Below are 26,909 nucleotides of genomic sequence, written 5' to 3' on the forward strand. Positions count from 1 at the left end.
ATACAAATACCTCCGCTACCTATTGATCTGTGAATCATCACTGACTTTATATATGACCTTTTCTCATCCACGTCCAACCATTTATCGCCTCTTCCGTTTCATTATTCCCCTGTTTACCATAACCCCTCTGCCCAGCTTTCCAGCTTCCTTTCTAAACTGCTTTCTGAGTTTAGAAAACTGGCATTTTCCATCATGAGGACCAGCAGAGATGAGGTAAATGTCCACAGGGAGTAACCTAGTCTGGCTTTGTAGCTGTGTGCAATTGCGGTGTACTTGGCAGCTGTGTAGATGCTTTGTAGCATAGTAATGTGTGTGTAGCTTTGGCCAAAACCGAAGTGCTCCCATCATCAATATAGCAAGGGACAACCGGCCTGGGGGCTTTGTGTTAATGAGACATCAGCTTACTGAGAAGTAGTAGTGACATCACTAAATGATAAGCTCTCTTTGGGAACGGACACAGCGAGTTGCATGATCGCCGACCAGTTCACACCGAGCATTGCGGGCTTGGGGTGGCAGGCATGGGTCACGCCCATGGGAATGCCCAGTGTTTTATGGGCGTTCCTATGCAAACGCTGGGCGTTTCCATGCAAATGTTGCCATGGCGCTGGTGCCGGGGACGGGCAGCTGACATCACCGGATGTCAGCTGCCCGCCCTGTGCGCATAGCAGGGTGCCGCAAACCTGAGTCACTTAGATTTGCGAGCGCTTAAGAAATCATTTGGTCGGTCATCATATGATTTCGGCCCCCCATGCAAGACTGCGAATGGATGTTTTTGCAGGCTGACTATATGTATTAGCGGACCTTTAATGCCCCACATGCTGGTACCTGTGGTTCTCCCAATTACCAGCATTTAGGGCAGGCTTGCTGGGACCTGTAGTCCCACTGTAAAGGACAATATTACTTTCTTAAACCAGTTATTAACCCCACATCCACCACCCGGGGGGGGGGGGGGGGTTTAGGGGCCTGGGGCTGAGGTGCCCTGGATAGGGGCCCATCTCATCAAGAACTCCTGGCCTGGGCTGACTAGTTAGGGTGGGTAATGTTTTACCTATGGGACCCTGTCAAGTGTGTCCCCTCCCATGGCATTACACCCTCTGCTAGTGGAGACTGGTGCTGGTTCTTAAAATACAGGGGACCCCTACTCAGTTTGTTGCCTGTATTTTGGGAACCAGGATCAGCTCAGAGCCCGGTGCTGGTCCCTAAAATACGGCGCACCCCCACTCACATTGTCCCCCATGTTTTTGGGAACCAGGGCCGGCTCCAAAATCCCATTGCAGGAAGGGTGCCTCACCAGCCACTGACCTCACCGCACAACAGTTGGCAATGGAGGCACCAGCCTTCGGGCTACAAGCCCTGAAGGGGCCCCTGCATGTACAGAAGCACCTCTGTGGTTCCAAGATCCAAACGTGACCTCTGCTCTTCTAATGGAGCTCTATGGTGCACCCGCATAGTTATCTGGCTCTATCCCAGGAGCCCTGCTTATACCTGTAATACAGGACAGGACGGCTCCTTCCAGGTACCACTCAGCCTGTGCTGCAGCAAGTGATGGCGCACCTGCATAGTTATCTGGCTCTATCCCAGGAGCCCTGCTATCACCTGTAATACAGGACAGGACGGCTCCTTTCAGGTACCACTCAGCCTGTGCTGCAGCAAGTGATGGCGCACCTGCATAGTTATCTGGCTCTATCCCAGGAGCCCTGCTATCACCTGTAATACAGGACAGGACGTCTCCTTCCAGGGGGATGCAGTTAAAATACCGACAAGGACAAAATCCCGACATTTAAAATCCCGACAGGGTCAAAATCCCGACATATAAAATCCCGACAGGGTCAAAATCCCGACATATAGAATGTACAGGTGAAACCGTCTACATGACTTTTGGTTGACAGGTGCGAGGTCGACATGGGTTTTTTCACTGTTTTTTGAACCGACATGTGCTGACAGGAGGTATTTCATGCCCTACCATCCACTACGGCGTGGTGGGAGAATAAAATAGTGTGCCCGAAGCATCGCGAGCGATGCGAGGGCCTGCGGTTCACACAGTGAAAAAACCCATGTCGACCTCGCACCTGTCGACCGAAAGTCATGTAGACTGTTTCACGTGTACATTCTATATGTCGGGATTTTGACCCTGTCGGGATTTCATACCGAATCCCTTCCAGGTACCACTCAGCCTGTGCTGCAGCAAGTGACGGTGCACCTGCATAGTTATCTGGCTGTATCCCAGGAGCCCTGCTAACACCTGTAATACAGGACAGGACGGCTCCTTCCAGGTACCACTCAGCCTGTGCTGCAGCAAGTGACGGGGCACCTGCATAGTTATCTGGCTGTATCCCAGGAGCCCTGCTAACAGCTGTAATACGGGACAGGACGGCTCCTTCCAGGTACCACTCAGCCTGTGCTGCAGCAAGTGACGGGGCACCTGCATAGTTATCTGGCTGTATCCCAGGAGCCCTGCTAACAGCTGTAATACGGGACAGGACGGCTCCTTCCAGGTACCACTCAGCCTGTGCTGCAGCAAGTGACGGTGCACCCGCATAGTTATCTGGCTCTATCCCAGGAGCCCTGCTAACGCCTGTAATATCCTTAAAAATGGTCTGCTATTAGGGGCAGCCATTTTGTGAGGGGCAGTTTTCATTAGCACTGCAGGAGGAGACAGAGCCAGGAGGAGATCTGCGGGTACCTGAATGCGGCGGCATGAAGTGGGGGTTAACTTAAATTGGGCGGACTAGGGGGGGCAGCGCTGCCGAAATCGTGGGGGGGGGGGGCACCAATTTACTAGTTACATTACTGTATCCATGAGTATGACCCTGACCCAAAATACGGCGCACCCCCACTCACTTTGTCCCCCCGTGTTTTTGGGAACCAGGGCCGGCTCCAAAAGCCCGTTGCAGGAGGGGGGGTGGTTGTGGGTGCCTCACGAGCCACTGACCTCACCGCACAACAGTTGGCAATGGAGGCACCAGCCTTCGGGCTACGAGCCCTGAAGGGGCCCCTGCATGTACAGAAGCACCTCTGTGGTTCACAGATCCAAACGTGACCTCTGCTCTTCTAATGGAGCTCTATGGTGCACCCGCATAGTTATCTGGCTGTATCCCAGGAGCCCTGCTTATACCTGTAATACAGGACAGGACGGCTCCTTCCAGGTACCACTCAGCCTGTGCTGCAGCAAGTGACGGTGTACCCGCATACTGTAGTTATCTGGCTGTATCCCAGGAGCCCTGCTTATACCTGTAATACAGGACAGGACGGCTCCTTCCAGGTACCACTCAGCCTGTGCTGCAGCAAGTGACGGTGCACCACCATAGTTATCTGGATCTATCCCAGGAGCCCTGCTGACACCTGTAATACGGGACAGGACGGCTCCTTCCAGGTACCACTCAGCCTGTGCTGCAGCAAGTGACGGTGCACCTGCATAGTTATCTGGATCTATCCCAGGAGCCCTGCCAACAATATCCTTAAAAACGATCTGCTATTAGGGGCAACCATTTTGTGAGGGTCAGTTTTCATTAGCACTGCAGGAGGAGACAGCCAGGAGGAGATCTGCGGGTACCTGAATGCGGCGGCATGAAGGGGGGGGGGGGGGTAACTTTAATTGGGCAGACGAGGGGTGGGGGCAGCACTGCCGAAGTCGTGGGGGGGGGGCATTTTTTTCTATGGAGGAGGGGGTTCATCACTTACGCCTCTGCACCTGGGAGAAGCTTACCTTCACTAATCAGGTACTCCATAATCTCTGCCATGACTGCTGCCGCATCCTCTGTGACCGTACTGTGGGGAGGGGCTTGATGATGTCTACATCAGGCCCAACCCCTCAAAGTGCTGCTGACAGTCCCCTCTCCGGGCTTCTCCCAGAGAGGAGACTTTAAAAGTAGGCAACCCTGCTCAGAGCCTGTGTAATTCATACATGTCCCTGACCAAAGTTATATTATTGCAAGCTTCTACATTATAAACCATTATCTATTTTCTAAAATCATGCTTGATCTATTTTACTTTCCTCACATTGATAATCTTGCACAATCCTGATTTTTAAGAGAGTGCACATGTAACTACGATGATCTTGTGACTGGACACCAACTTACAGATCTGTGAAGACATTTCTCCAAAATGTGGTGATTCTTAACCTTGGCTCTATGCTGTCCCTATGTACGCTGTTACCAGCAGCTGTATATATGAGCAACTGAATGGTACAGTTTTGCTTTTTTGCACTGTACATAGGTCCAAGTGTGAATACATAATTGTGAGGATGTGCGAGAAATTCCAAATTGTACACCTCTCCAATTGAAACTGTATGGGTGTAATTGGGTGCATTCGCACATAGGCTAATTAAAATGAGGCCATGTCATTGGTTTGTGGATGCCTACATGTGACTGGTCTCCTGCAATGAGGATAGGCGTGGGATCAATGTGCGATGAGTGCTACCTTCACAAGCAGATAGATGGCAGCAGTGCAGTTGCAATAAGGATAAGGCCAACTCTGAATACAGGTGAAGATCTGTATCTGGAGCATGCAATGGCGGCTGCATCTACAGACAATTTGTATGCAACTCCAAATCCGCCACAATGTATGGTACTCTACATATTTAGTGATTTAGTACTTCTTTAACAACATGCTAATAACCATCATGATATGCCGCTGTACCATCACTGAGAGGACAAGGACAGGATGGCAAGCAGTCGTTTTTAAATAACTAATGAATTCACTGTATTTGTCAGTATACTGGACTATTAATAAATTTGTCGATATGAATCATACTAGATAATTACCATTTAATTTGCCATTGGCACAGTTAATATTACCATATTGTTAATCTTGATTAATACTACCATATACATTAAACAAAATGGAGCCTGATAGGACATACATGACCTCATATAATAGGGAAACTTCTTACTGTCAATTCTTTTCTATTTTATTTTTATTAGAGTGCAGGAAGTCACCCAGTCAGCTTCCCATCTCTTCTCAGTCACATGACGTCCATGCACTTGAACCATGAGGTGTTAGTAATGCCTGTTACTAATGAAAAAGGTGGAGGTCCTGCTCTAAGATCCTTCCTGCCTCTTTCAGCCACCTTACCATGTGACCTTCACATACTCAATCTGAGGACTCTGCAGGCAGAGGTGAGTAGACAATGCACCAGACGTGATCACAAAATCCTCACGTTCTGCACAGAAAGTCATATTCAGTGGTGGAACTCCGGGAGGCAATGGAGTCATTTGCCGCCGGGCTCCTGGCCTGGAGGGGCACTGACTCCATTGTCCCCCATTACCTATCCTTACTTTTGTCATCGGAACAGAGTGCCAAGTGAGCCTGGCTCTTCCCTTGCTACCGCCGTGCCAGGTGTCAGCTCTCCCCCCTGCTGCCGCCGGATCCTCACTGGGTGTCCAGATGTAGTGCGCCTAGCTCTCAACTGCTACCACAGGGTCCCCACCTAGCGTCGGCTCTCCCCCCTGCTGCCGTATGCTTTCCTGGTGTCCACATGTAGTGCGCCTGGCCTTCCCCTGCTACCGCCAGGTCCCGCCGGGCGTCGACTCTCCCCCTGCTGCCACCGGATCCTCACCGGGTGTCTGGAGGCAAGAGGAATGCTGGTTCCCCCTCAAACCCCCCACTTATATATATATATATTGGGGGGAACCAGCATTCATCTTGCCTCCGGGCGCCTGGGATGAACTTACACCACTGGTCATATTGAAATGCTTTTATAATATTATCTGTCCTTGTGCTGCTGTTTAGGATGATGGAATACCCTCTCTAGACACTGCATTGATTTTACACAGAAAAGGGTTTGACTGTGGACTGGAAGCAAAGAATCTTGGCTTCAACTGCACTACAAGTCAAGGAAAGGTATTAAAACAATTTGTGAAACCTGCAGTTATTATCAACATTCTATTATGTAGAATCAGTATATACCGTACTGCCATATACAATGTGTTTTGATGTCTGAAACAGAAGCATCTCAAAGGCTCAAGCAATGCTGTGTTAAGGTCCATACACACTGGGCGACTTTCCCCCTGCATGGAGCCAACAAAGGGTGGAGGACGGCTTTGCATAGCGCAGTGCTATGCAAAGCCGTCCTCAAAGCCGCTCATCTGCTGGTATTACCAGCAGATGAACGGCTTTCCCAGCAATGAAGCAGGAGCGCGCAGCATCGCTGGGGCATACACACTGGGGGGCTTTGAGCTGAATGCCGCTCAAACATGCTGTTTTGAGTGACTTTCGGCTCAAAGTCGCCCAGTGTGTATGGGCCTAGTGTTCCAGACTCAGGATGCATTCCTCTGCACACCCAACAAGCAGCTGACAAAACATTATGTAAAGATTTCATGACTTGCACACAGATCATGTGCAGGAACCCCTCCCCTGCTTAAAGGGTATACTTTATTCTGAAAATTGCATTAATATTTGGGGGTATGGTGAGTGGAAGGGGTCATCTCCTCAAAACACAATAGATCCTCATTTTCCTGAATAAATGATTATGGACTGTGTGCAAATCATAAAATCTTCAAAATATTGCACGCAAGAAACTAAAAAAAAAGCATCATTGTATTTGGCTGTCACAGGGGATTTTGTACTGAAAGAGAAATATGTTTAGTGAAATACAACAAAACAAATGGTCCTATGAAGATGCCTCTGAAACAATGGGGCTTATTTGCTAACAAACTGTAATCTACTGATAGCAACCATGAGACCTACTTTCCTGTATCATTTGTACAAGGTCTATAACAGCTTATATTTGTCATTTTGTACCTTGTTACTAAATACCTTGGGCATAATTTGGGAACATGCAGTGCAATTTTTTTTGCGCTAATGCTACCACTTTCTGGCTTGGAACGTACCTCACACTGCACATCCATTTGCCGGATTGCTTTGTTTACACCAGTTTATGGAGCACCTCCTTAATTGCAGCTCTTAGTTTTCTCCCAAAATACAGATGTAAGTCATTATATGCAGCCCACACAAGCTAAGCCATGCACTTACCCTATTAGTTGTGGAGGAGCTCAAGAGTAGACCTGCGGTGTTCTAAAATGCCATTGGCAATCTGCTCAACAGGTTCTTAAACTAGATTCATCAAATTGTCTTATGCATTAAATCCATAACTATACATGTTACTGAACATTGGTATATATTTTCAATGAAATTGTGAAAAAGAAGAAAAGTTACCACTGAACTATGATATCCGATTGAACCTTACAGCAAAACATCACAATGTATGTATATGTGTAAGCAACCTCTAGTGTTTCCTGTTGTGTAGTCCTGGGCTGCTCTCACAAATATAGATTTTCTCTTCTCTATAGGCTTGTTCTTGTGGACCTCCCACTCATTTACCATTTCTATATTTCTTTTCTAGTTGTCCCTTGTGGGTCTGTTCCTGGGGTTAGAAGTAGGACTCATGGAACCCACCTCCTTGACTTTGATGTATTCCTTAGCCTCCCCTTCCAACGGCAGCAATCCAGTGCTCAGCATGGACCCAATGGAAATTTCCACTTATCGTCTGCGCTTCAGCTAACATCAGTCAATTGGGACCAAAGATCCCATTGTAAGGAACCAAGGACTGGAGCTGATTGACTCTTCTACCACTTTACGCTCTGCTTAAGAGCAATGTGCTTTGGTCTGTAACTTGGAAGACAGACCGCACTGGAAATGCCCATGATGGCACTTGGTACAAACCAAAAATAAAAAAAACCTCTATATAAAACTAGTGATTGCAAAAGGAGCAATTCCTTTCAGGGTCGTTTAGCACTCAAGAAGTTAAACACCTAGATGGTACTTCAGAGAACAAATGAGTTATTTAAGACTTAAATTGCTTTTTAAGACTGTATTTATTGACTTTTTAAGCACACCTCTACACCTGATTCCTGCCACAGTTTGCCTGGTTCTCCGCAGATAGAAATGTCAAAGCAATTTCCCCAGTGCCATTAAATGCTGCAGACTGGTCAACAATGATATGTTCCCGTGAAGCCAGAGGGAAATTACCTACTAGACAGTAGATTTAAGCCTAGAATACTGTAGTTATTTTCTGTTTTCTTGGGATAAAAAATACAATACAAGTTTATTATCATCAGCAAAACAACAAGCTCTATACAGACAAAATTGTCGTCTCATCCATCGTAAGTATTCTTCCATACTTTATGTGTCTTTTTATACTGTAGCACAGCAGCAAAAGACTATGGGAAGAGACTTTTCTGTTCTATATATATATATATATATATATATATATATATATATATATATATATATATATATTGAACTGTATATTCTGTTTCTGCTACTGTGGCCATAAATACAGATCTGATACCATACCAGAAAGTGTTTGACATATGATTTACAATCTGGGGAAGCGGTTCTTAAACTGTAAGTCCTGACCTCAATGTGGGTCCCGACCATCTCAGCATGGGATTGCAACTTCATGATGCTGACCATCAGGCTGAAGACTTCTCTGATTTCTGTCAGGGATCCAAGGAGTCTAAAAAATCAGTTGAATTGTCTGTTACTTTAGACCTCCTCAGATATCGAAGTAATTTGCTTTTCCTCTGCCAAAGTGCTCTGCCTCTCTTATCCCACCCAGCAGCCTCTGCTCCATCTGATTTCACCAGCCGGCTACACTCCTGGCTCCGTCATCAGCATGGAGAAATCCATAGGGGGCACACGGCTGGCAGTAACCGCGTACCCATGTTCTGGGGCTTCGGTGTGGTAGGACACTTTAGAATAGGTAGAAGAGCCAACTCTCAACAAGCAGGAGTCTGAGAACTTTTTGTTAGTAAGTACAGCGTGGTGGGAGGTCATCCACAGGCACCACAGTGCTGCTTCCCATGGGTCCCAGGAAGAAGCAGCAGAGGAGCATGCAGGGGCAAGAGGGGAACACTGAGTACAAATCTTTATGTGATGTGTGTGGATGGGGGCAACTGAGGAAAACTCGGTAATTAAACCACCACTGTCCTCCCTAGTCAACCTCTGCCAGCCACTGCTTCCCTCTTTCATCCCGATTATCCTCTGCCAACCCCGGTCACCCCTTGCAATCCTCCAATACCCACTACCTCCCTATCACTCTCTGCCATCCCATGTTACCCACTGTCATCCTATCCCACTGCCAAACGTATGCCTCTGCTGACACCCTCTTCCTCTCCTTAGTTATCCTCTGCATCCCGTCACCTTTTGTCATCCCCCTATCACCTTTTGGCACAACACTGTCAGTCTCTGCCATCCCCTATAATCCTTTGCCTATACCATCTTCCACTGCCATCGTTGTCACACACTGCCTCTCCATATCATTCCCTGCATATCCATGCAGCCATTGCCTCAATCACTTTCCCACTGCCACCCTCTACATCTCTCTTCCACCCACTGCCACCCCCTGTCAACCTATGCCAGCATCATCACCCCATTTTTTCCCTTGCCACACTTTGCCTCCCCATCATCTTATGGTCACATGGTCATTTACTGCCTGTCCAGTCTCCTACAGCCTTTTGCTGCTATTTCTGCCTTCCTGCCATTTCCAAAGCCTTCACATTAGGTATAAGCATAAACATTTACATGAATATATAAAAAAAACACATGCAGCAGACTGTGAAAGGAGCTTGTCACAATTGTGTGTAATAAATGAAGTTGTCGCAGTAGCGGTTACTTTGCTTGTGTTTTGTGCCTCAGCAATGCTGCCGTGTATGTACGGTCTACTGATCACACATGTGTGGTGGCCATTCTATGGTAACTTTCTGGGGTCCTGTAATCATATTTTTGACATCTGATCGAGGGTATACAGGAAATTAGGAGCCATCCAGATTTATTGGGTTGGTGAACCTTCTGAAGTAGCAGCTACTGGTATCGGACAGGTCACAGCCTCACAGGATTACCTTCTGAAGTAGCGGCTACTGGTATCGGACAGGTCACAGCCTCCCTGCAGCTAGGCCACAGAGGCATTCATAGTGATGCAGCCTACATGTTGGCTGATAACTAACAAGTGTTTGTTACGTAGTTGAGAGTCGAAGCTTTAGAACACATCCCCGTCACAAGACCTGACATGGACATGGGTGTCCTCTTCATGATATATATGTAAGTGGTAGGTGTCTGTTAGACCATTTCACTGATGGGAACAGGCAGTATACAGAGGCATGTGCATGTTAGGACTGATGTGTACACATGCACCACCGTTATGACCTCATTTTTATCAGCAGTCATCTATATATTAAAGATATTATAATCATACTTGTCAAGACTCCAGAATCTCAGGTGGCTCTCCTAGATGCCTGGAAAAGTAAGCAAATCTCCCCAAGCCCACTTGCACCCGATGCCACTCATTGAGGGAAGAGGACCCTGCTCGTACAGTCCAAATACAATATACAATATACAATAAAGGTGGGAATGCTGTAAACAGATCCTACTCAGGAGCCGTCCTTGCAGCTGTCCAACACAAATATGGGGGTGAGTAAAAAAATATTTGAGTAACAATAAGTCTGTGTGAGATAGCAGCATCCCGCTGCGCACTGTATAGATAGTTATGTCCTTTATATGTATTCAGGTAACCTCCCTTCTTTGTGAGGGTAAAGCTGTAGTACCAGGATGGGTGGTCGGAGAGAGGGTGATGGGAGGCCGGTGCGTGGGAATTAAGGACCAGCAGGATGTCCTTTGCTATCTGGGAGCCAGGATGTGTGTGGCTAACACATTATCCTGTGCTGCGATCCCTTCACTGACAGTCTGTGGTCTGGAGAGGTAAAAGCGAAAGCCTAAACCTGTGTCATAATACAGGTAGCCAACATTTTCTCTAAAAACGACACCTCTACTTGGGGATAAATGACACACTATAGGGTCTACAAGCATTAGGTTGACAACTGAAGGTCGACATGCATGAAGATCAACATGGGTTAGGTTGACAGGTTCATTAGGTCGACTGACCTTTTCCAGCACACACTATCTGCCGAATTGGTGGGCACTGACATCATGTGATGGAAAGTCTGATACCGTTTGGGGTATTGGATGGCTTTTATTTTTCAAAATAAAGATGTGTCACTGCTGTTTTATGGCGAGTGCCGAGGCCAGGGTCTCCATCTGAACATACATTTCCTGGCCTCCTTGTATAAAATGCAGCAGCCAGCCGATAGTGTTGCATGTGATCCGATGCTGCGTCTTCGCATGCAGTACAGATCACTAATGCAAGCAGGAGACGTCTACTTATAACAGACACTCATGCTGTATTCCCATACAAGTGCATCGCTGCTGCCCCGATCTCATCTAAATCAGGCTCCTGATGCACAACACAAAACGCCTTGGCTTTGGTGCTCCTCAATTTGCCAGCCAGTGCACATGGTACATGCCTGCTCTTTTATTTTGGGATAGACCTACACAAACCAGCAACATCTCAATGTGAGGTGAGGCGGAAGAATCTTTAAAGCCGCACTTGGCAAAAGTGTAAAGCCTGGTACACAGATAATTGGTAATTGGTTTTATCCTTGGAATGATTACTTGTACCATTTTACACCCTACATATGGAGGGTGACATGGTGCCCATTTTAAAGGCAAGTATTTAGGACTGGAACAAGCACATTTATTAAGCACCTTGTGTAATACATAACCAAAGTGCAAGAGCAGCAGCTGTGTGCAGTTGCTAGTGCCAGTGCTGGAACCATGACACTGTGCTCTCCGGAGCATTCCACGGCGTCTGGACGCAGGCTCATAAAAAATGATCGTCTCACTTTCTGCAGGTCAGAAAAGGTCTTTCTGCCCTCTCCCATCCTATCTATCTCTTTCCTCTCTGTCTCTCTAACAGCCCCTTTTCTCCTCTCTCTCACCTTTTTCTCCCCCTCATCTCCCTACCTATCCCTCTCTCTCCCCTCTATAGTGTAATTTTCTTCTGGATTCACCCCCACCTTCCTAGCTCCACCTTTACTTAAACTTTAGTCTCCCATTTCCCAGATACACATAAACTTCATCCTCCCCTTCCCAGTTCCAACTTACCATAAACCACCTCCCTTTCCCAACTCAACCTTTATTCACACCACCCCCTTTCCCAGCTATGCCTTAGCTTATACTACCACCATTCCCAGCTCCGCATTATTTTCTCTTCCTTTTTTATCTGAGGGCATTATGTGTGTAAGGGGAACTACTGTGTGGTGGAATGTCTATAAAGCAGAGGTTCCCAAATGCAGTCCTCAAGACACCCTCAACAGTACAAGTTTAAAATATATCCATGGCTCAGCACAAATGGGTAAATCAAATTGACAACTGTGGCCAAGCTTGGATATACTTATAACCTTAAACCTTGAGGAACATATTTGGGAACCTTGTATAAGAGGTACAGCTATGTGTCATAATGTGAATAAAGGACACTGATATGTAGTGTAATATGAAACATACATGCAGTATAATGTGAATAAGATTGTGTTACTGTGTGGCGCACCCTAGCACTGGCCCTGATATCAATGAATCTGGAAAATAGGCTCCTGGGAAATGGTTGTTGAAGTTTTATCATTGCCAGTTGTTGCATCTACATCTCCGGAGGGAGGAAGCAGCCATTCTGGGGCATGTGCTGCACTTCGCTATGGTGGGGATGACAGAGAGAGCCCAAGAATGTACTTTTTGAGGTGGTGACCATCTAAGGGATGTGATATTCAAACCTTGAACAGTGCTATGAACTACTTTATCTGTCATGGTCAGTCACGGCCGCCACTGGTGGGTACGCTACTCTGCGGAGGTTCTCCTTGCGCTGGATGGGAGTCTGACATCTTGTGGGAGTTAGATGGTCTCAGCGGGGCTCAGGAACAGCGGCCTGTAGGAGTTATGTGGTTTTGTTTCTGGTCGGCGCCGGGAGGCCGGTGCCAACATCTTGGATATGGGCAAAAGTGCCATTGGCCAGTCTGCACTCCTTTCTTAACTTCCTGACTCTCAGCCTATGGTGAGTTAGCCCTGTGTATATAGCCTGGCCTTTCTGAACCAGAAGCTGTCAGTCCAAAATGTCTCCTGAGCTATGCACTTCCTGGAGCCTGCAGCTTCCCTAGGCATTGCTGGTTACTCTGCTCAGCCTGCCACATATTCTTCCTTAGGTTCCGATTCTGGCTAACTTACTGGTGATACTCTTGCTCCTGTCAGTGTCAGAACCCATCTTGTACAATTGGAGGACCTAGTGCTACCTCTGTCCTTATGGCTCCCCCACCCCCACCCCATTCTACGTGTTTGGATTCAGCTAAGACCTATACACTGTCGTTATCTTTCAAAGTCCAAGAAGTTATTGCGATTATTATTCAAAGTCCAAGAAGTTATTGCTAATGTTGTTTTTTCAAAGTCCAAGAAGTCTTTTGTCTTGTATATCTTAAAGTTGGCTTGTAATCTTTACGAACAAGAATTTCATAAAACCTGCATCACCTCTGATTCCATCAAAAACTACAGTTGTGACATTATCTTGGTTATGTATTACTCATAGTCCTTAATAAATGTGCTTGGTCCAGTTCTGTAAAGCTCAGTGCATACATTCGTCAATGAATACAATGAATCAGAAGAGGTAGTGCAATCTTAAATATTAAACTGCTCATAAGATGTGACCTCCAGATCTGACTGTCGACAGGAGGGTTTTAATCCATTTTAACACTCATGCCTACTCGCCTATGCAATTATCAACCCAATCACCTGATATCAGATGATCGATCTGATAATTGCAAAAATGTGTGACCATCTTAACTTCACATCAAAGTGAGACTATTATTGTCGGTTTAAAACAGGATACCAACATTGGCATCCTGAGAGTCAAAATCTTGATGGATCCCGGTAGGTACTTTAACCCCTTCAGCAGCCTAAACATAATCTCCCCCACCCCCACAGCCTAATGAATTTACCCACAGTGCCTAACCTTAATCTCAGTACTTACTTGGCGGAATATAGGTTGTTACAATTGGGTATCCTGACTACTGGGATCCTGACTGGAAGTGTGTGGAAAATTCAAGAACTTTTGTGAAATAGAAGTGCCATCTTGATCATACACATTAGGAAGAACATCTTTGAAAATGCTCTCTCTCCAGTGTCCCACGAAATGAAGCACACATTCATACTTCACTAATAACACAATCCTTATTCTCCCTCCACTCTTCTCTTACTTCCCATTTTACTGCCTTAATAAGATGCTTTACAGTAAAACGGTCACTGATTCTTTGCGTTGACCACCAATTTATAGTAAGACAAAAATGTATTGCAAATGGACCATATATGCTAATGGGTCATTATTAATGCAGGTTTTCACAGAATAAATGTTAATGTTTCTAAAAAAATGTGCAGTAAATTATTAACTGAGGCTGTGGCTCACCGTACCGAGGCTGCACTGCTGTGACTTAGAGCTAGCGGTTCGAATCCCAGTAATACCAGGTTCTTCTCCCCAGGCATTGGTGATGTGAAAACCCTGTATTAAAAGGTTTGCTTTAATATAGAGCCTTTTGTGTGCTAACAAAACTGTGATTAGTGTATTGGGGAACAGGGAGTCATTCATTAAAATTGTTCTGCTGATATTCTACAGGATGAATCTCCCATTTGCAAGATTCCAAAATACTCAATTTTTTTAGAGCAACTGAGATAGTGACACCTTTTATGTGTAATGGTTCAGCACACACTTGGTTTTATGTGCAAATTACAAATAGTGTTCGCTAACCATCAAACGATTTCTCCTGCCTCTAGAAATCGCTGAAGACAGGGTGAGTGCTGACATCTTATGACATCAACCTGCTGGAGGCAGTCAGCGTCACATGGGAACGCACTGCATTTACTTGGAGACGCCCATAAAACACTGCCCATTCCCATGGTCCAGTGCTGTCTCCACCCCAGCCCTCCCTCCCCGCAAACAAATGGCCCAATACTCTGTGTGTGTGTGTGTGTGTGTATATATATATATATATATATATATATATATATATATATAATATGTGCGTGTGTGCCACTTACATTACAGCACCTCACCTTTCCCCTATGGGGGCCCTGCCCACTTGGTCAGTCCCAGGCCCCACAATTTGTAATGGCAGCCCTGCACACCACTCCCAATCAACCTCTCCCAGCCTCACACTCAACCCACGCCCCAGCCACACCCACCACACCCGCCACTCCACCACCCGCAGCACCCCCACATCCACCTGTGCAAACACCACACCCACCCCTCCCACACATGCAGTATTTTCCCACCTGCCCCTCCCACACAAACCATATTTCAAGCAATAAAGGTATTCACAGGTTAAAGGGGCGGAGCACCTTACAACGGTTTAAAGAGCGCCCGTAGGGCGCGATGAATCACCTAGTGACGTATAAAACACAGTATATAATATAAAATATTTCTGCAACAAATGGATCTTCAAAACCAATTGGCCCAATTCAAAGGGTAAGTGCAATAGTAGCACTAAATTAGATCTACTTAAGTCCAGTATATGCTCAAATAAACTGGTAATCCACCCCTGTGTTTTATATGTTATTAATATTTTTATGATTCCATCACTATTAGAGCAATTTATAAATAAATTATCCTGATTAAACACTTGAATTTGCGCTCTCTTAATATATTCTTTTCTGTCTATTAAGTAATCATCCAATTTACTTTTGGGAGCAGCAAATACAAGAATCTGAGGATTTCTTAGAGGTTCTATACTCGTCAACTGTTGTATTTGTGGTGGGTATTGTGCCTGATTTCTTTTTGCTGTCTATTAACATACCTCCAAACTGTCCCGATTTTGGTTGTACAGTCCGTTTTTTGTGGGGCTGTACTGCATTGGGGGACATCAGTTGGGAAGTCTTCAGTGCACAGCATTTATTCACAAAAGTAAGGAACCTCCCAAAGTGCTGGTCATATCCCCATAGTGATGGCAAATCCAGGCATTACTCACGACAGCGTCATCACAGAAAGCCATGCCCCCTTTTGCCAAGACCATGTACCCTTTGTCCCAATTGGGACATCTGCAATGTTGGGAGATATGATTTGAAACATACATAAGATGCATTGTTGGAAAAAAAAGCCACCCAGCATGAGTTGAAGTGAGTTGAACTGCTGGTTCATTGATGACCTGCATCTTGCGGTGCACACATCTGTACTATAGGGTGGCTTCATAAGGTCTGTGTCCTGCTAACACTTTTATATTACGGTCTCTTACCGCAAATGTATAGAGCAAAATATTCTAAAGCTATCCCAAGCTAGTCCATGGATTAGTAATACTGTAGGAGTAGCTTGGGTGCAGGCACTAAATTATACCTTATTATAACCATCGGAAATCAGGTTTCTCAGAATGTCTGGGAAAATCACGCTTTCAGGGTCAGTGAAGCTGTGTCCAACAAAGGCAGCCTCTGATGGGCAAACCCAGACAATGGGTCAAAACTAACCCATTTTCTAGAAATTCCCCATCACTGCCCCCAAATGCCAGCAAATGTGCACACCATTAAACATCGGAGATTTGCATCGATTTAGTAATTCCGTAAATCTCAGAATTAGGGGCTATGGCGCTTCTCATTATTCCATCCTATTTACAGAGAATAGAGTGGATGTTACACATATTGGGGGAAATGTAATAGGATGAGAGATTCAGAAAGTGAGAGATTTGGTAAGAAATCTCCAGTTTTTTAAAGCAGCAATCATTTACACTGCAAAACCAGTGTGATTTTTAAGTGTAAATGGTTGCCGCTTTTTTTTTTTTTTTTTTAAATGGAGGTTTCTTACCAAATCTCTCACTTTCTGAATCTCTCATCCTATTCAATTTGACCCATTATATTAATGACATCACTTCAACAAGTTACCATAGGAGGAGAAAAAGTAATGTTTGTATAGTGTCAGTTATTTATTAGATTTATATATAGATAAGATCTATCACTTCCGTTAGATTAGAACTTCTGGTAATAGGGTTCTCAAAATAAATATTCAGCAAGCTTTACAGCTGGATGCTGGTTTAATGTGTTCAATTCTTATTTCTTGTGAAATCCTGGGGATTATTCTTATGTATTTAAGAGAAATGTCAGAGAACAATAAGGGGCTGGCGCTGAGCTGGACGCCCACACACATACGCCCAGCCAGGTGAGAAGCTCACAAAAAGTTTGTTTACACTTGATTTCATAGCAAAAAAAAAACACATTAACATTATGTTTGATTTACATATAGAAAATCCCTTTATAATAAAGCAAATATAATCTTTCTTCTAGCACATTAATTAACCACTTACATGGATTTTTTTTAAAAAAATGTCTCCAACATTAGGCCTAATTCAGATATTATCATAATTTCCATATTTACAATTATGTCCAGTGGCGGCTCATACCTTATTGGGGGAGGGGGGCTGCCTCTGGCCACAGCGGGGGTACCGCGATTCAGGCACCCCCTGTCGCCGCTGCATCTGCCGCTACCTCCTCTTCTCCCGGTGCCTGTGCTGTGATGACAGGCGCCGGGACTGGCGTATGCGCAGTACAACCATGTGTACTGCGCATGCGGCCAGCTTCTATGGGCTGCTTGGGCAACAGCCTATAGAAGCAATCTTGGTCCCGGCACCTGTATTATACAAATGACAGGCACCGGGATCAGTGCGTGCGCAGTACCTATATAGGTACTGCACATGCGCAATCACCGTTTTTGCACGCCAGCCCGCACAAAGGTTTCCCGGAGGGAGGGAACAAACATTGAATATGGCGAAGGGGTTGGAGGGTGAGGGGGTTGGACGGTGAGGATGCCTTTTCCTCGCAGAAAATAAGCCATCCTCGCCGTACAAACCCCCCTCGCCGCAGCATTGCATACACCTCAATATATCTATCACTAAATGATTCACAATCATTTTAACAACAAATGTGCATAATTGTTCACTAAATGATACTGAATAATGTTTAAATAGCTATCATTTACACAATTGATTAATAAATACAAATCAACAAATAGTAAGTAAAAAATAAAAGAAATAACAGACATTCAGACTTTACTATGTTAAATGTGTGTGTATGTGTGTATACAGAATGTGTGTGTTTAGATATATATATATATATATATATATATATATATATATATATATATATATATATACTAGGTGATTCATCGCGCCCTCCGGGCGCTCTTCACACCGTCGTGAGGGGCTTCGCCCCATTGGAAGTAGAAATATGTGAGTGTGAGATATAGTGTAATTGTTTCTGAATAATGTGCTTGAAGTGCATTTGAGTGAGAGCCTAAATGTTTTTAAATGAAAGTGCTTATAATTGCAAAGGGGGTGTAGTATGTGATAGTGTTATGAAGAATTTTTTTTTGCTGAAATTTTACCTTATGTAGTTGTTGGATATATGTATTTGAATAGAAATATTTTTTATAAAGAGTTTGAGAACAGGTTGTGTTGTGTGAAGCTTTGCTTGTAAACATTGTACAAATGTATTAGTAGTAGTATTGGAGGCATGGATGGGTGTGTGTAGTTGTGAATATTGGAGGCATGGGTGTGTGTGTGTGTGTAGGTGTGAGTACTGGTGGCATGAATGTGTGTGTGTAGTAGTAAGTATTGGAGGCATGCATGCGTGTGTGTGTGTGTGTGTATTAGTAGTAGTAGTAGTAGTGAGTATTGGAGGCATGCATGTGTGTGTCTAAACCCACACAATTTAGTGTGAGATGAATTGTTTAAGGGAGGAGAGGTGTGTTATAAGAGGCGTTGTTGGTGTAGTGTTATGGGGTGGTGAGAGGTACTTACATATGGTGGTGGAGATTGACGTTTGGTGGCAGCAGGTTATGGAGAGTGTAAATAGATGTGTGGATGTGTTAGGTGAAGTAGTGTGAGGTGCATGTGTATTGCGCCTGTGGCATGGAGTTGTGAGTATTGGGAGGCATGGGTTGGTGCGCGTGTGTGTGAGTATTGGAGGCATGGATAGGTGTGTGTGTTTGTGTGTGTGTGTATTGGAGGCATGGATGTGTGTGTAGTAGTGAGTATTGGAGGCATACATGTGTGTGTGTGTGTGTGTGTGTGTGTGTGTGTGTGTGTATGTGTGTGTAGTATTGAGTATTTGAGGCATGCATGTGTGTGTGTGTCTAAACCCCCACAATATAGTGTGAGATTACATGTTTAAGGGAGGAGAGGTGTGTTAGAAGAGGCGTTGTTGGTGTAGTGTTATGGGGTGGTGGGTGGTAGGTACATATGGTGGTGGAGAGTGACATTTGGTGGCAGCAGGTTATGGAGAGTGTAAATAGATGTGTGGATGTGTTAGGTGAAGTAGTGTGAGGTGCATGTGTTTTGGAGATGTGAGTGTAAAAGGTGAGGTTGTGTGTTTTGTGAGTGGTGTAGGGTGCAGGAGTTAATAGAGATATAGGGTAGGTAGTGTGAAGCATGTGGCATGGAGTTGTGAGTATTGGGAGGCATGGGTGGGTGCACGTGTGTGTGTGCGTATTGGAGGCATGGATGGGTGTGTGTAGTTGTGAATATTGGAGGCATGGGTGTGTGTGTGTGTGTAGGTGTGAGTACTGGTGGCATGAATGTGTGTGTGTAGTAGTAAGTATTGGAGGCATGCATGCGTGTGTGTGTGTATTAGTAGTAGTAGTAGTAGTGAGTATTGGAGGCATGCATGTGTGTGTCTAAACCCACACAATTTAGTGTGAGATGAAATGTTTAAGGGAGGAGAGGTGTGTTAGAAGAGGCGTTGTTGGTGTAGTGTTATGGGGTGGTGAGAGGTACTTACATATGGTGGTGTAGAGTGACGTTTGTTGGCAGCAGGTTATGGAGAGTGTAAATAGATGTGTGGATGTGTTAGGTGAAGTAGTGTGAGGTGCATGTGTATTGCAGATGTGAGTGTAAAAGGTGAGGTTGTATGTTTTGTGAGTGGTGTAGGGTGCAGGAGATAATAGAGACATAGGGTAAGTAGTGTGAAGCATGTGGCATGGAGTTGTGAGTCTTGTGAGGCATGGGTCGGTGCGCGTGTGTGTGTATTGGAGGCATGGGTCTGTGCGCGCGTGTGTGTGAGTATTGGAGGCATGGATGGGTTTGTGTAGTAGTGAGTATTGGAGGCATGCATGTGTGTGTGTGTGTGTGTGTGTGTGCGCGTGGTAGTGAGTATTGGAGGCATGCATGTGTGTGTGTGTGTGTCTAAACCCACACAATATAGTGTGAGATGAAATGTTTAAGGGAGGAGAGGTGTGTTATAAGAGGCGTTGTTGGTGTAGTGGTATGGGGTGGTGGGTGGTACTTACATATGGTAATGTAGAGTGACGTTTGTTGGCAGCAGGTTGTGGAGAGTGTAAATAGATGTGTGGATGTGTTAGGTGAAGTAGTGTGAGGTGCATGTGTATTGCAGATGTGAGTGTAAAAGGTGAGGTTGTGTGTTTTGTGAGTGGTGTAGGGTGCAGGAGATAATAGAGACATAGGGTAAGTAGTGTGAAGCCTGTGGCATGGAGTCGTGAGTATTGGGAGGCATGGGTCGGTGCGCGTGTGTGTGTGTGAGTATTGGAGGCATGGATAGGTGTGTGTGTGTGTATTGGAGGCATGGATGTGTGTGTAGTAGTGAGTATTGGAGGCACGCGTGTGTGTGTGTGTGTGTAGTTTTGAGTATTGGAGGCATGCATGTGTGTGTGTGTGTGTGTGTGTAGTATTGAGTATTGGAGGCATGCATGCATGTGTGTGTGTGTGTGTGTGTGTTTAAACCCCCACAATATAGTGTTTGATTACATGTTTAAGGGAGGAGAGGTGTGTTATAAGAGGCGTTGTTGGTGTAGTGGTATGGGGTGGTGAGAGGTACTTACATATGGTGGTGGAGATTGACGTTTGGTGGCAGCAGGTTATGGAGAGTGTAAATAGATGTGTGGATGTGTTAAGTGAAGTAGTGTGAGGTGCATGTGTATTGCAGATGTGAGTGTAAAAGGTGAGGTTGTGTGTTTTGTGAGTGGTGTAGGGTGCAGGAGTTAATAGAGATATAGGGTAAGTAGTGTGAAGCATGTGGCATGGAGTTGTGACTATTGGGAGGCATGGGTGTGTGTGTGTGTGTAGGTGTGAGTACTGGTGGCATGAATGTGTGTGTGTAGTAGTGAGTATTGGAGGCATGCATGCGTGTGTGTATGTGTGTGTGTGTGTAGTAGTAGTAGTAGTAAGTATTGGAGGCATGCAGGGGTGATAGTGCGGTAAGGGAGGAGAGGTGCGTTAGATGCAGGGTTGGTGGTGTAGTGGTATGGGGTGGTGGGATGGTAGGTCGGGTCCTGTACAGTGGTGGTCAGTGGCAGCAGGGGTGATAGTGCGGTAAGGGAGGAGAGGTGTGTTCGGTAAGGGAGGAGAGGTGCGTTAGATGCGGGGTTGGTGGTGTAGTGGTATGGGGTGGTGGGATGGTAGGTCGGGTCCTGTACAGTGGTGGTCAGTGGCAGCAGGGGTGATAGTGCGGTAAGGGAGGAGAGGTGTGTTCGAAGCGACGTTGGTGGTGTAGTGGTATGGGGTGTTGGGTGCCATAAGCCTACTAAAGTAGTAAATGCTGCATGTACTGGGCCTGTTTACTACTTTAGCACACCTATTATGGCACCCAGCACCCCATGGTGGGAGAGGCATTGTAGTGGTATGGGGTGGTGGGATGGTAGTTAGGGAGCAGAACAGTGGTGGTCAGCGTCAGCAGGGGTGACAGTGGGTTGGTACTTACTGTTGGTCAGCGGCAGCAGGGCATCCAGAGTGCGTCGATAGCAGGGGCTGGAGGGTGGCCCTGGATGGTATGATGTCCAGGACAGCGTCGGGCAGCGGCAGCTGTGGTCAGCAAGGCTAGCGGTGCACTGTGCACCTGCGATCCGGGCGTCTGTGGGCAGGCAGGTTGTGCGGAGGCAGCTCTCTGGGCTGGCAGCGGCTGGTGGTGCGCTGTGCACCTGCGGGCAGTGTGTGTGGAGGCAGCCTCAGCACTACTGTCCATCCTTCGATCCGTCCGGGTGTGGGGGGGATGCGCGGGCAATGTGGGCGGAGCCAGCGCCATGTGTCGATCCGGCCGGGTGTGGGGGGATGCGCCTTTGGACGGCGTGCAGCAAGGGGCGGGCAATGTGGGCGGAGCCAGCGCCGCATAATGTAGCTGGGCTGGCAGTGGTTGGTGGTGCGCTGTGCACCTGCAGCCAGTGTGTGCGGAGGCAGCCTCAGCACTGCTGTCCTCGAGCCGGCCGGGTGTGGGGGAATGCTTGGACGGCGTGTAGTAAGGGGAGGGCAACGTGGGCGGAGCCAGCGCCGTCTGTCGATCCTGCCGGGTGTAGGGGATTCGCCTTTGGAAGGCATGTAGCAAGGGGGCGGGCAATGTGGGCGGAGCCAGCGTGACACACTTCTGGCCGGGTGTGGGGGGGGGGGGTGGGGGCGTCCTCGGACGGAGGGTATTTGTGCTGGGAGGGGCGGGGGGAGGGTAGAGAGAAGAGTGAAGGGGGTGGGGTTGGGGGCGTGCTGTGCACCCATGGGGCAGGGGGGGGGGGGGGGTGGGAGTGTTTGCGCTGAGTGGTAGGTGACTTGCTGCAGCTGCCTGGTGTAGAAGCCAGGGCAGTGTATGACGTTGGCCAGGTCTGTGTGTATGTGGAGCCCCGCCCACCGTTAGAGACTGGGTTTGAGTGACAGATCTGGCTAAATATATAAGATATATATATATATATATATATATATATATATATATATATATATATATATATATGAGAGAATACCAGCACTCCAAGAAACACATCAATAGCTGCCCGGGTGCTCTACTCAGAGGGATAGAATAGAGATACGTGTATAGTGGCACTCCAGGGGTCTTTAGAAATAATGCACAAACGCAGAAAGTTTCCGACGTTTCGGATTTTACTCCGTCTTCAAGGAAAGAACCGAGAACCGTTCTTTCCTTGAAGACGGAGTAAAATCCGAAACATCAGAAACTTTCTGAGTTTGTGCATTATTTCTAAAGACCCCTGGAGTGTCACTATACACCTCTCTCTCTCTCTCTCTCTTCCCGTACTGATGGAAGGCTGTATTGCACTTACCATGCCTGCACCTCTCCCAGCGGAGTTATTATATACTGCGCTGTGATGTCTGGCACTCCTCGCAATACTAAAGGTTACTGCCCGGGTGCCCTCCTTTGTGGATGACTCCACCAGATATATGCGGGTAAATGATAGGCGTCACTCCGGGACTTTTGCAAAACAGTGAAGTTTACTGTGAAACGGCCAACGTCATTTCGGGCAATGCCGTCACCAGGACCAACACAAAACCATGGTTGCCTACCTGACCCAGTGCCAGGTTAAGCCTTCGGGGGGCCCGGGGCACTTTAGATAGGGGGGCCCCCTTGCACTTGTCATTACTGCCTGCAAACTGCATGGGAGAATATTACACTGTCAAAACAAAAAGTAAAGGCAGTATAAACTTGGTCAATGGGTAACGGTAGGGGATATATATATATATATATATATATATATATATACCAATCCAAGTCCAAAATGACAAACAGGCACTCAGGAGACGTTTTTCATGCAGTTAAAAAGTGTATCCCATTTCAATACACTTTTTATCTGCATGAAAAACGTCTCCTGAGTGCCTGTTTGTCCTTCTGGACTTGGATTGGTGTGTATCGCATTTGTGGCACCGGGGGCAAGCTGTATTTTTCTACTGGAGTGCCGGCAGTTCTTGGACTGTATATATATATATATATATATATATATATATATATATATATATATATATATATATATATATATATATATATATATATATATATATATATATATATATATATACAGGGAAAAAAGCCGGCACTCCCTTTGCTTAACCCCTTCCTGACAGAGCCTGTTTTTGCCTTCCTGACAGAGCCCTTTTTTTCAATTCTGACATGTCTCACTTAAGTGGGGATAACTTTTTTTTGCTTTTACTTATCCCAGTGATTTTGAGATTGTTTTTTCGTGACACATTGTACTTCAAGTTAGTGGTAAATTTTCGTCGATACAGTCTGTGTTTTTTTGTGAAAAATACCAAAATATCGTGAAAAAATGGAAAATTTAGCGATTTGCAAAATGTTAAATTTTCTGCTTGTGAGACAAATAATCTTACCACTCAAAATAGTGAATAACTAACATAGACCATATGTCTACTTTATGTTGACATCATTATTTCAACTTCCTTTTAATTTTTTGGGACACTAGGAGGCTTACAATATGAATAGCAAATTCTCAAATTTTCAAGAAAATTTCAAACACTGATTTTTTTAGGGACCAGTTCAGTTCTGATGTGACTTTGAGGGACTTGTATGTGAGACACCCCCATAAATGATGCCATTTCAAAAACTGCACCCCTCACAGTATTCAAAACAGCATTTTGGAAGTTTGTTAACCCTTTAGGTGTTTCACAGGAATTAAAACAAAGTGTAGGTGAAATTTCAAAATTTCTTTTTTTTTGCAGATTTGCAATTTTAATACATTTTTCTAAGGAACACAGTACATTTTACTAGAGAAATGTGACTAAAAATTGATTCCCCCAATTCTTTTGTTTTCATAAATATCCTATATGTGGCCCTAGTGTGCACGGTGACCAAACCACAGGCTTCATAATAGAAGGAGCACCTACTTGATTTTGGAGCCTCCTTTTTATGAGATTATTTTTTAGGCACCATGTAGGTTTCTAGGCACCATAACATGCTAAAAGTTAGGAACCCCCCCACAAGTGACCCCATTTTGCAAACTACACCCCTCAGGGAATTCAGCTAGGGGTATAGTGTACATTTCAAACCCGCAGGGGTTTCACCAATTGTGGTACAACTGGGCAGTGAAAATGAAAAATTATTTTTTTTACACAAAAATGCAGTTCTGGCTCCAAATTTGTCATTTTCAGAAGGTATGAAGGAGAAAAAGCACCCCAAAATCTGTGCCCCAATTTCTCCCGAGTACGGCAATGCCTCACATGTGACCAAAAAATACCAGTTGGGTGCATGGCAGGACTCAGAAGGGAAGGAGTGATTTTTGGATTTTGCAGCACAGATTCTGGTGGAATGAATGGTGGGTGCTATGTTGCACCAATACAGTGGAACCCCCCCACAAGTCACCCCATTTTGCAAAGTACACCCCTCAGGGAATTCATCTAGGGGTATAGTGTACATTTCAAACCCCCAGGGGTTTCACCAATTTTGATACAAGTGGGCAGTGAAAATGAAAAATTACATTTTTTTACACAAAAATGCAGTTCTGGCTCACAATTTTTCATTTTCAGAAGGTATGAAGGAGAAAAAGCACCCCAAAATATGTGCCCCAATTTCTTCCGAGTACGGCAATGCCTCACATGTGACCAAAAAATACCAGTTGGGTGCATGGCAGGACTCAGAACGGAAGGAGTGATTTTTGGATTTTGCGGCTCAGATTCTGGTGGAATTTTGGTGGGTGCTATGTCGCATTAGCAAGACCCCCCAAGCACCAATACAGTGGAACCCCCCCACAAGTCACCCCATTTTGAAAACTACACCCCTCAGGGAATTCATCTAGGGGTATAGTGTACATTTAAAACCCCCAGGGGTTTCACCAATTTTGATACAAGTGGGCAGTGAAAAAGAAAAATTACATTTTTTACACAAAAATGCAGTTCTGGCTCAAAATTTTTCATTTTCAGAAGGTATGAAGGAGAAAAAGCACCCCAAAATCTGTGCCCCAATTTCTCCCGAGTACGGCAATGCCTCACATGTGACCAAAAAATACCAGTTGGGTGCATGGCAGGACTCAGAAGGGAAGGAGTGATTTTTGGATTTTGCAGCTCAGATTCTGGTGGAATTTTGGTGGGTGCTATGTCGCATTAGCAAGACCCCCCAAGCACCAATACAGTGGAACCCCCCCACAAGTCACCCCATTTTGAAAACTACACCCCTCAGGGAATTCATCTAGGGGTATAGTGTACATTTCAAACCCCCAGGGGTTTCACCAATTTTGATACAAGTGGGCAGTGAAAATGAAAAATTACATTTTTTTACACAAAAATGCAGTTCTGGCTCAAAATTTTTCATTTTCAGAAGGTATGAAGGAGAAAAAGCACCCCAAAATCTGTGCCCCAATATCTCCCGAGTACGGCAATGCCTCACATGTGACCAAAAAATACCAGTTGGGTGCATGGCAGGACTCAGAACGGAAGGAGTGATTTTTGGATTTTGCAGCACACATTCTGGTGGAATGAATGGTGGGTGCTATGTTGCACCAATACAGTGGAACCCCCCCACAAGTCACCCCATTTTGCAAAGTACACCCCTCAGGGAATTCATCTAGGGGTATAGTGTACATTTCAAACCCCCAGGGGTTTCACCAATTTTGATACAAGTGGGCAGTGAAAATGAAAAATTACATTTTTTTACACAAAAATGCAGTTCTGGCTCACAATTTTTCATTTTCAGAAGGTATGAAGGAGAAAAAGCACCCCAAAATATGTGCCCCAATTTCTTCCGAGTACGGCAATGCCTCACATGTGACCAAAAAATACCAGTTGGGTGCATGGCAGGACTCAGAACGGAAGGAGTGATTTTTGGATTTTGTGGCTCAGATTCTGGTGGAATTTTGGTGGGTGCTATGTCGCATTAGCAAGACCCCCCAAGCACCAATACAGTGGAACCCCCCCACAAGTCACCCCATTTTGCAAACTACACCCCTCAGGGAATTCATCTAGGGGTATAGTGTACATTTCAAACCCCCAGGGGTTTCACCAATTTTGATACAAGTGGGCAGTGAACATGAAAAATTACATTTTTTACACAAAAATGCAGTTCTGGCTCAAAATTTTTCATTTTCAGAAGATATGAAGGAGAAAAAGCACCCCAAAATCTGTGCCCCAATTTCTCCCGAGTACGGCAATGCCTCACATGTGACCAAAAAATACCAGTTGGGTGCATGGCAGGACTCAAAAGGGAAGGAGTGATTTTTGGATTTTGCAGCTCAGATTCTGGTGGAATTTTGGTGGGTGCTATGTCGCATTAGCAAGACCCCCCAAGCACCAATACAGTAGAACCCCCCCACAAGTGACCCCATTTTGCAAACTACACCC

The 26,909-nt window shown here is 45.5% G+C and overlaps 1 protein-coding gene across 3 annotated transcripts in view; it reads left to right on the top strand.

The window, feature by feature from the left end:
• Nucleotides 1-9,509, top strand: part of MAN2A2 (mannosidase alpha class 2A member 2) — a 280,528-nt gene extending 271,019 nt beyond the window's left edge. The window contains exons 38-40 of one of the 3 annotated variants that reach the window (XM_083184110.1): nt 4,923-5,117; nt 5,731-5,841; nt 7,343-9,509. In XM_083184110.1, the coding sequence (XP_083040236.1) occupies nt 4,923-5,117; nt 5,731-5,841; nt 7,343-7,501 (465 nt within the window). In that variant the 3' untranslated portion in view covers nt 7,502-9,509. The remainder of the gene's footprint in view (nt 1-4,922; nt 5,118-5,730; nt 5,842-7,342) is intronic. The other 2 variants (XM_083184112.1, XM_083184111.1) reach the window with 2 other exon arrangements.
• The last annotated feature ends 17,400 nt before the right edge of the window (nt 9,510-26,909 follow it).

This window comes from Crinia signifera, chromosome 4 (genome assembly GCF_055691185.1).
Source record: "Crinia signifera chromosome 4, ASM5569118v1, whole genome shotgun sequence".
Classification (NCBI taxonomy): Eukaryota; Metazoa; Chordata; class Amphibia; order Anura; family Myobatrachidae; genus Crinia; species Crinia signifera.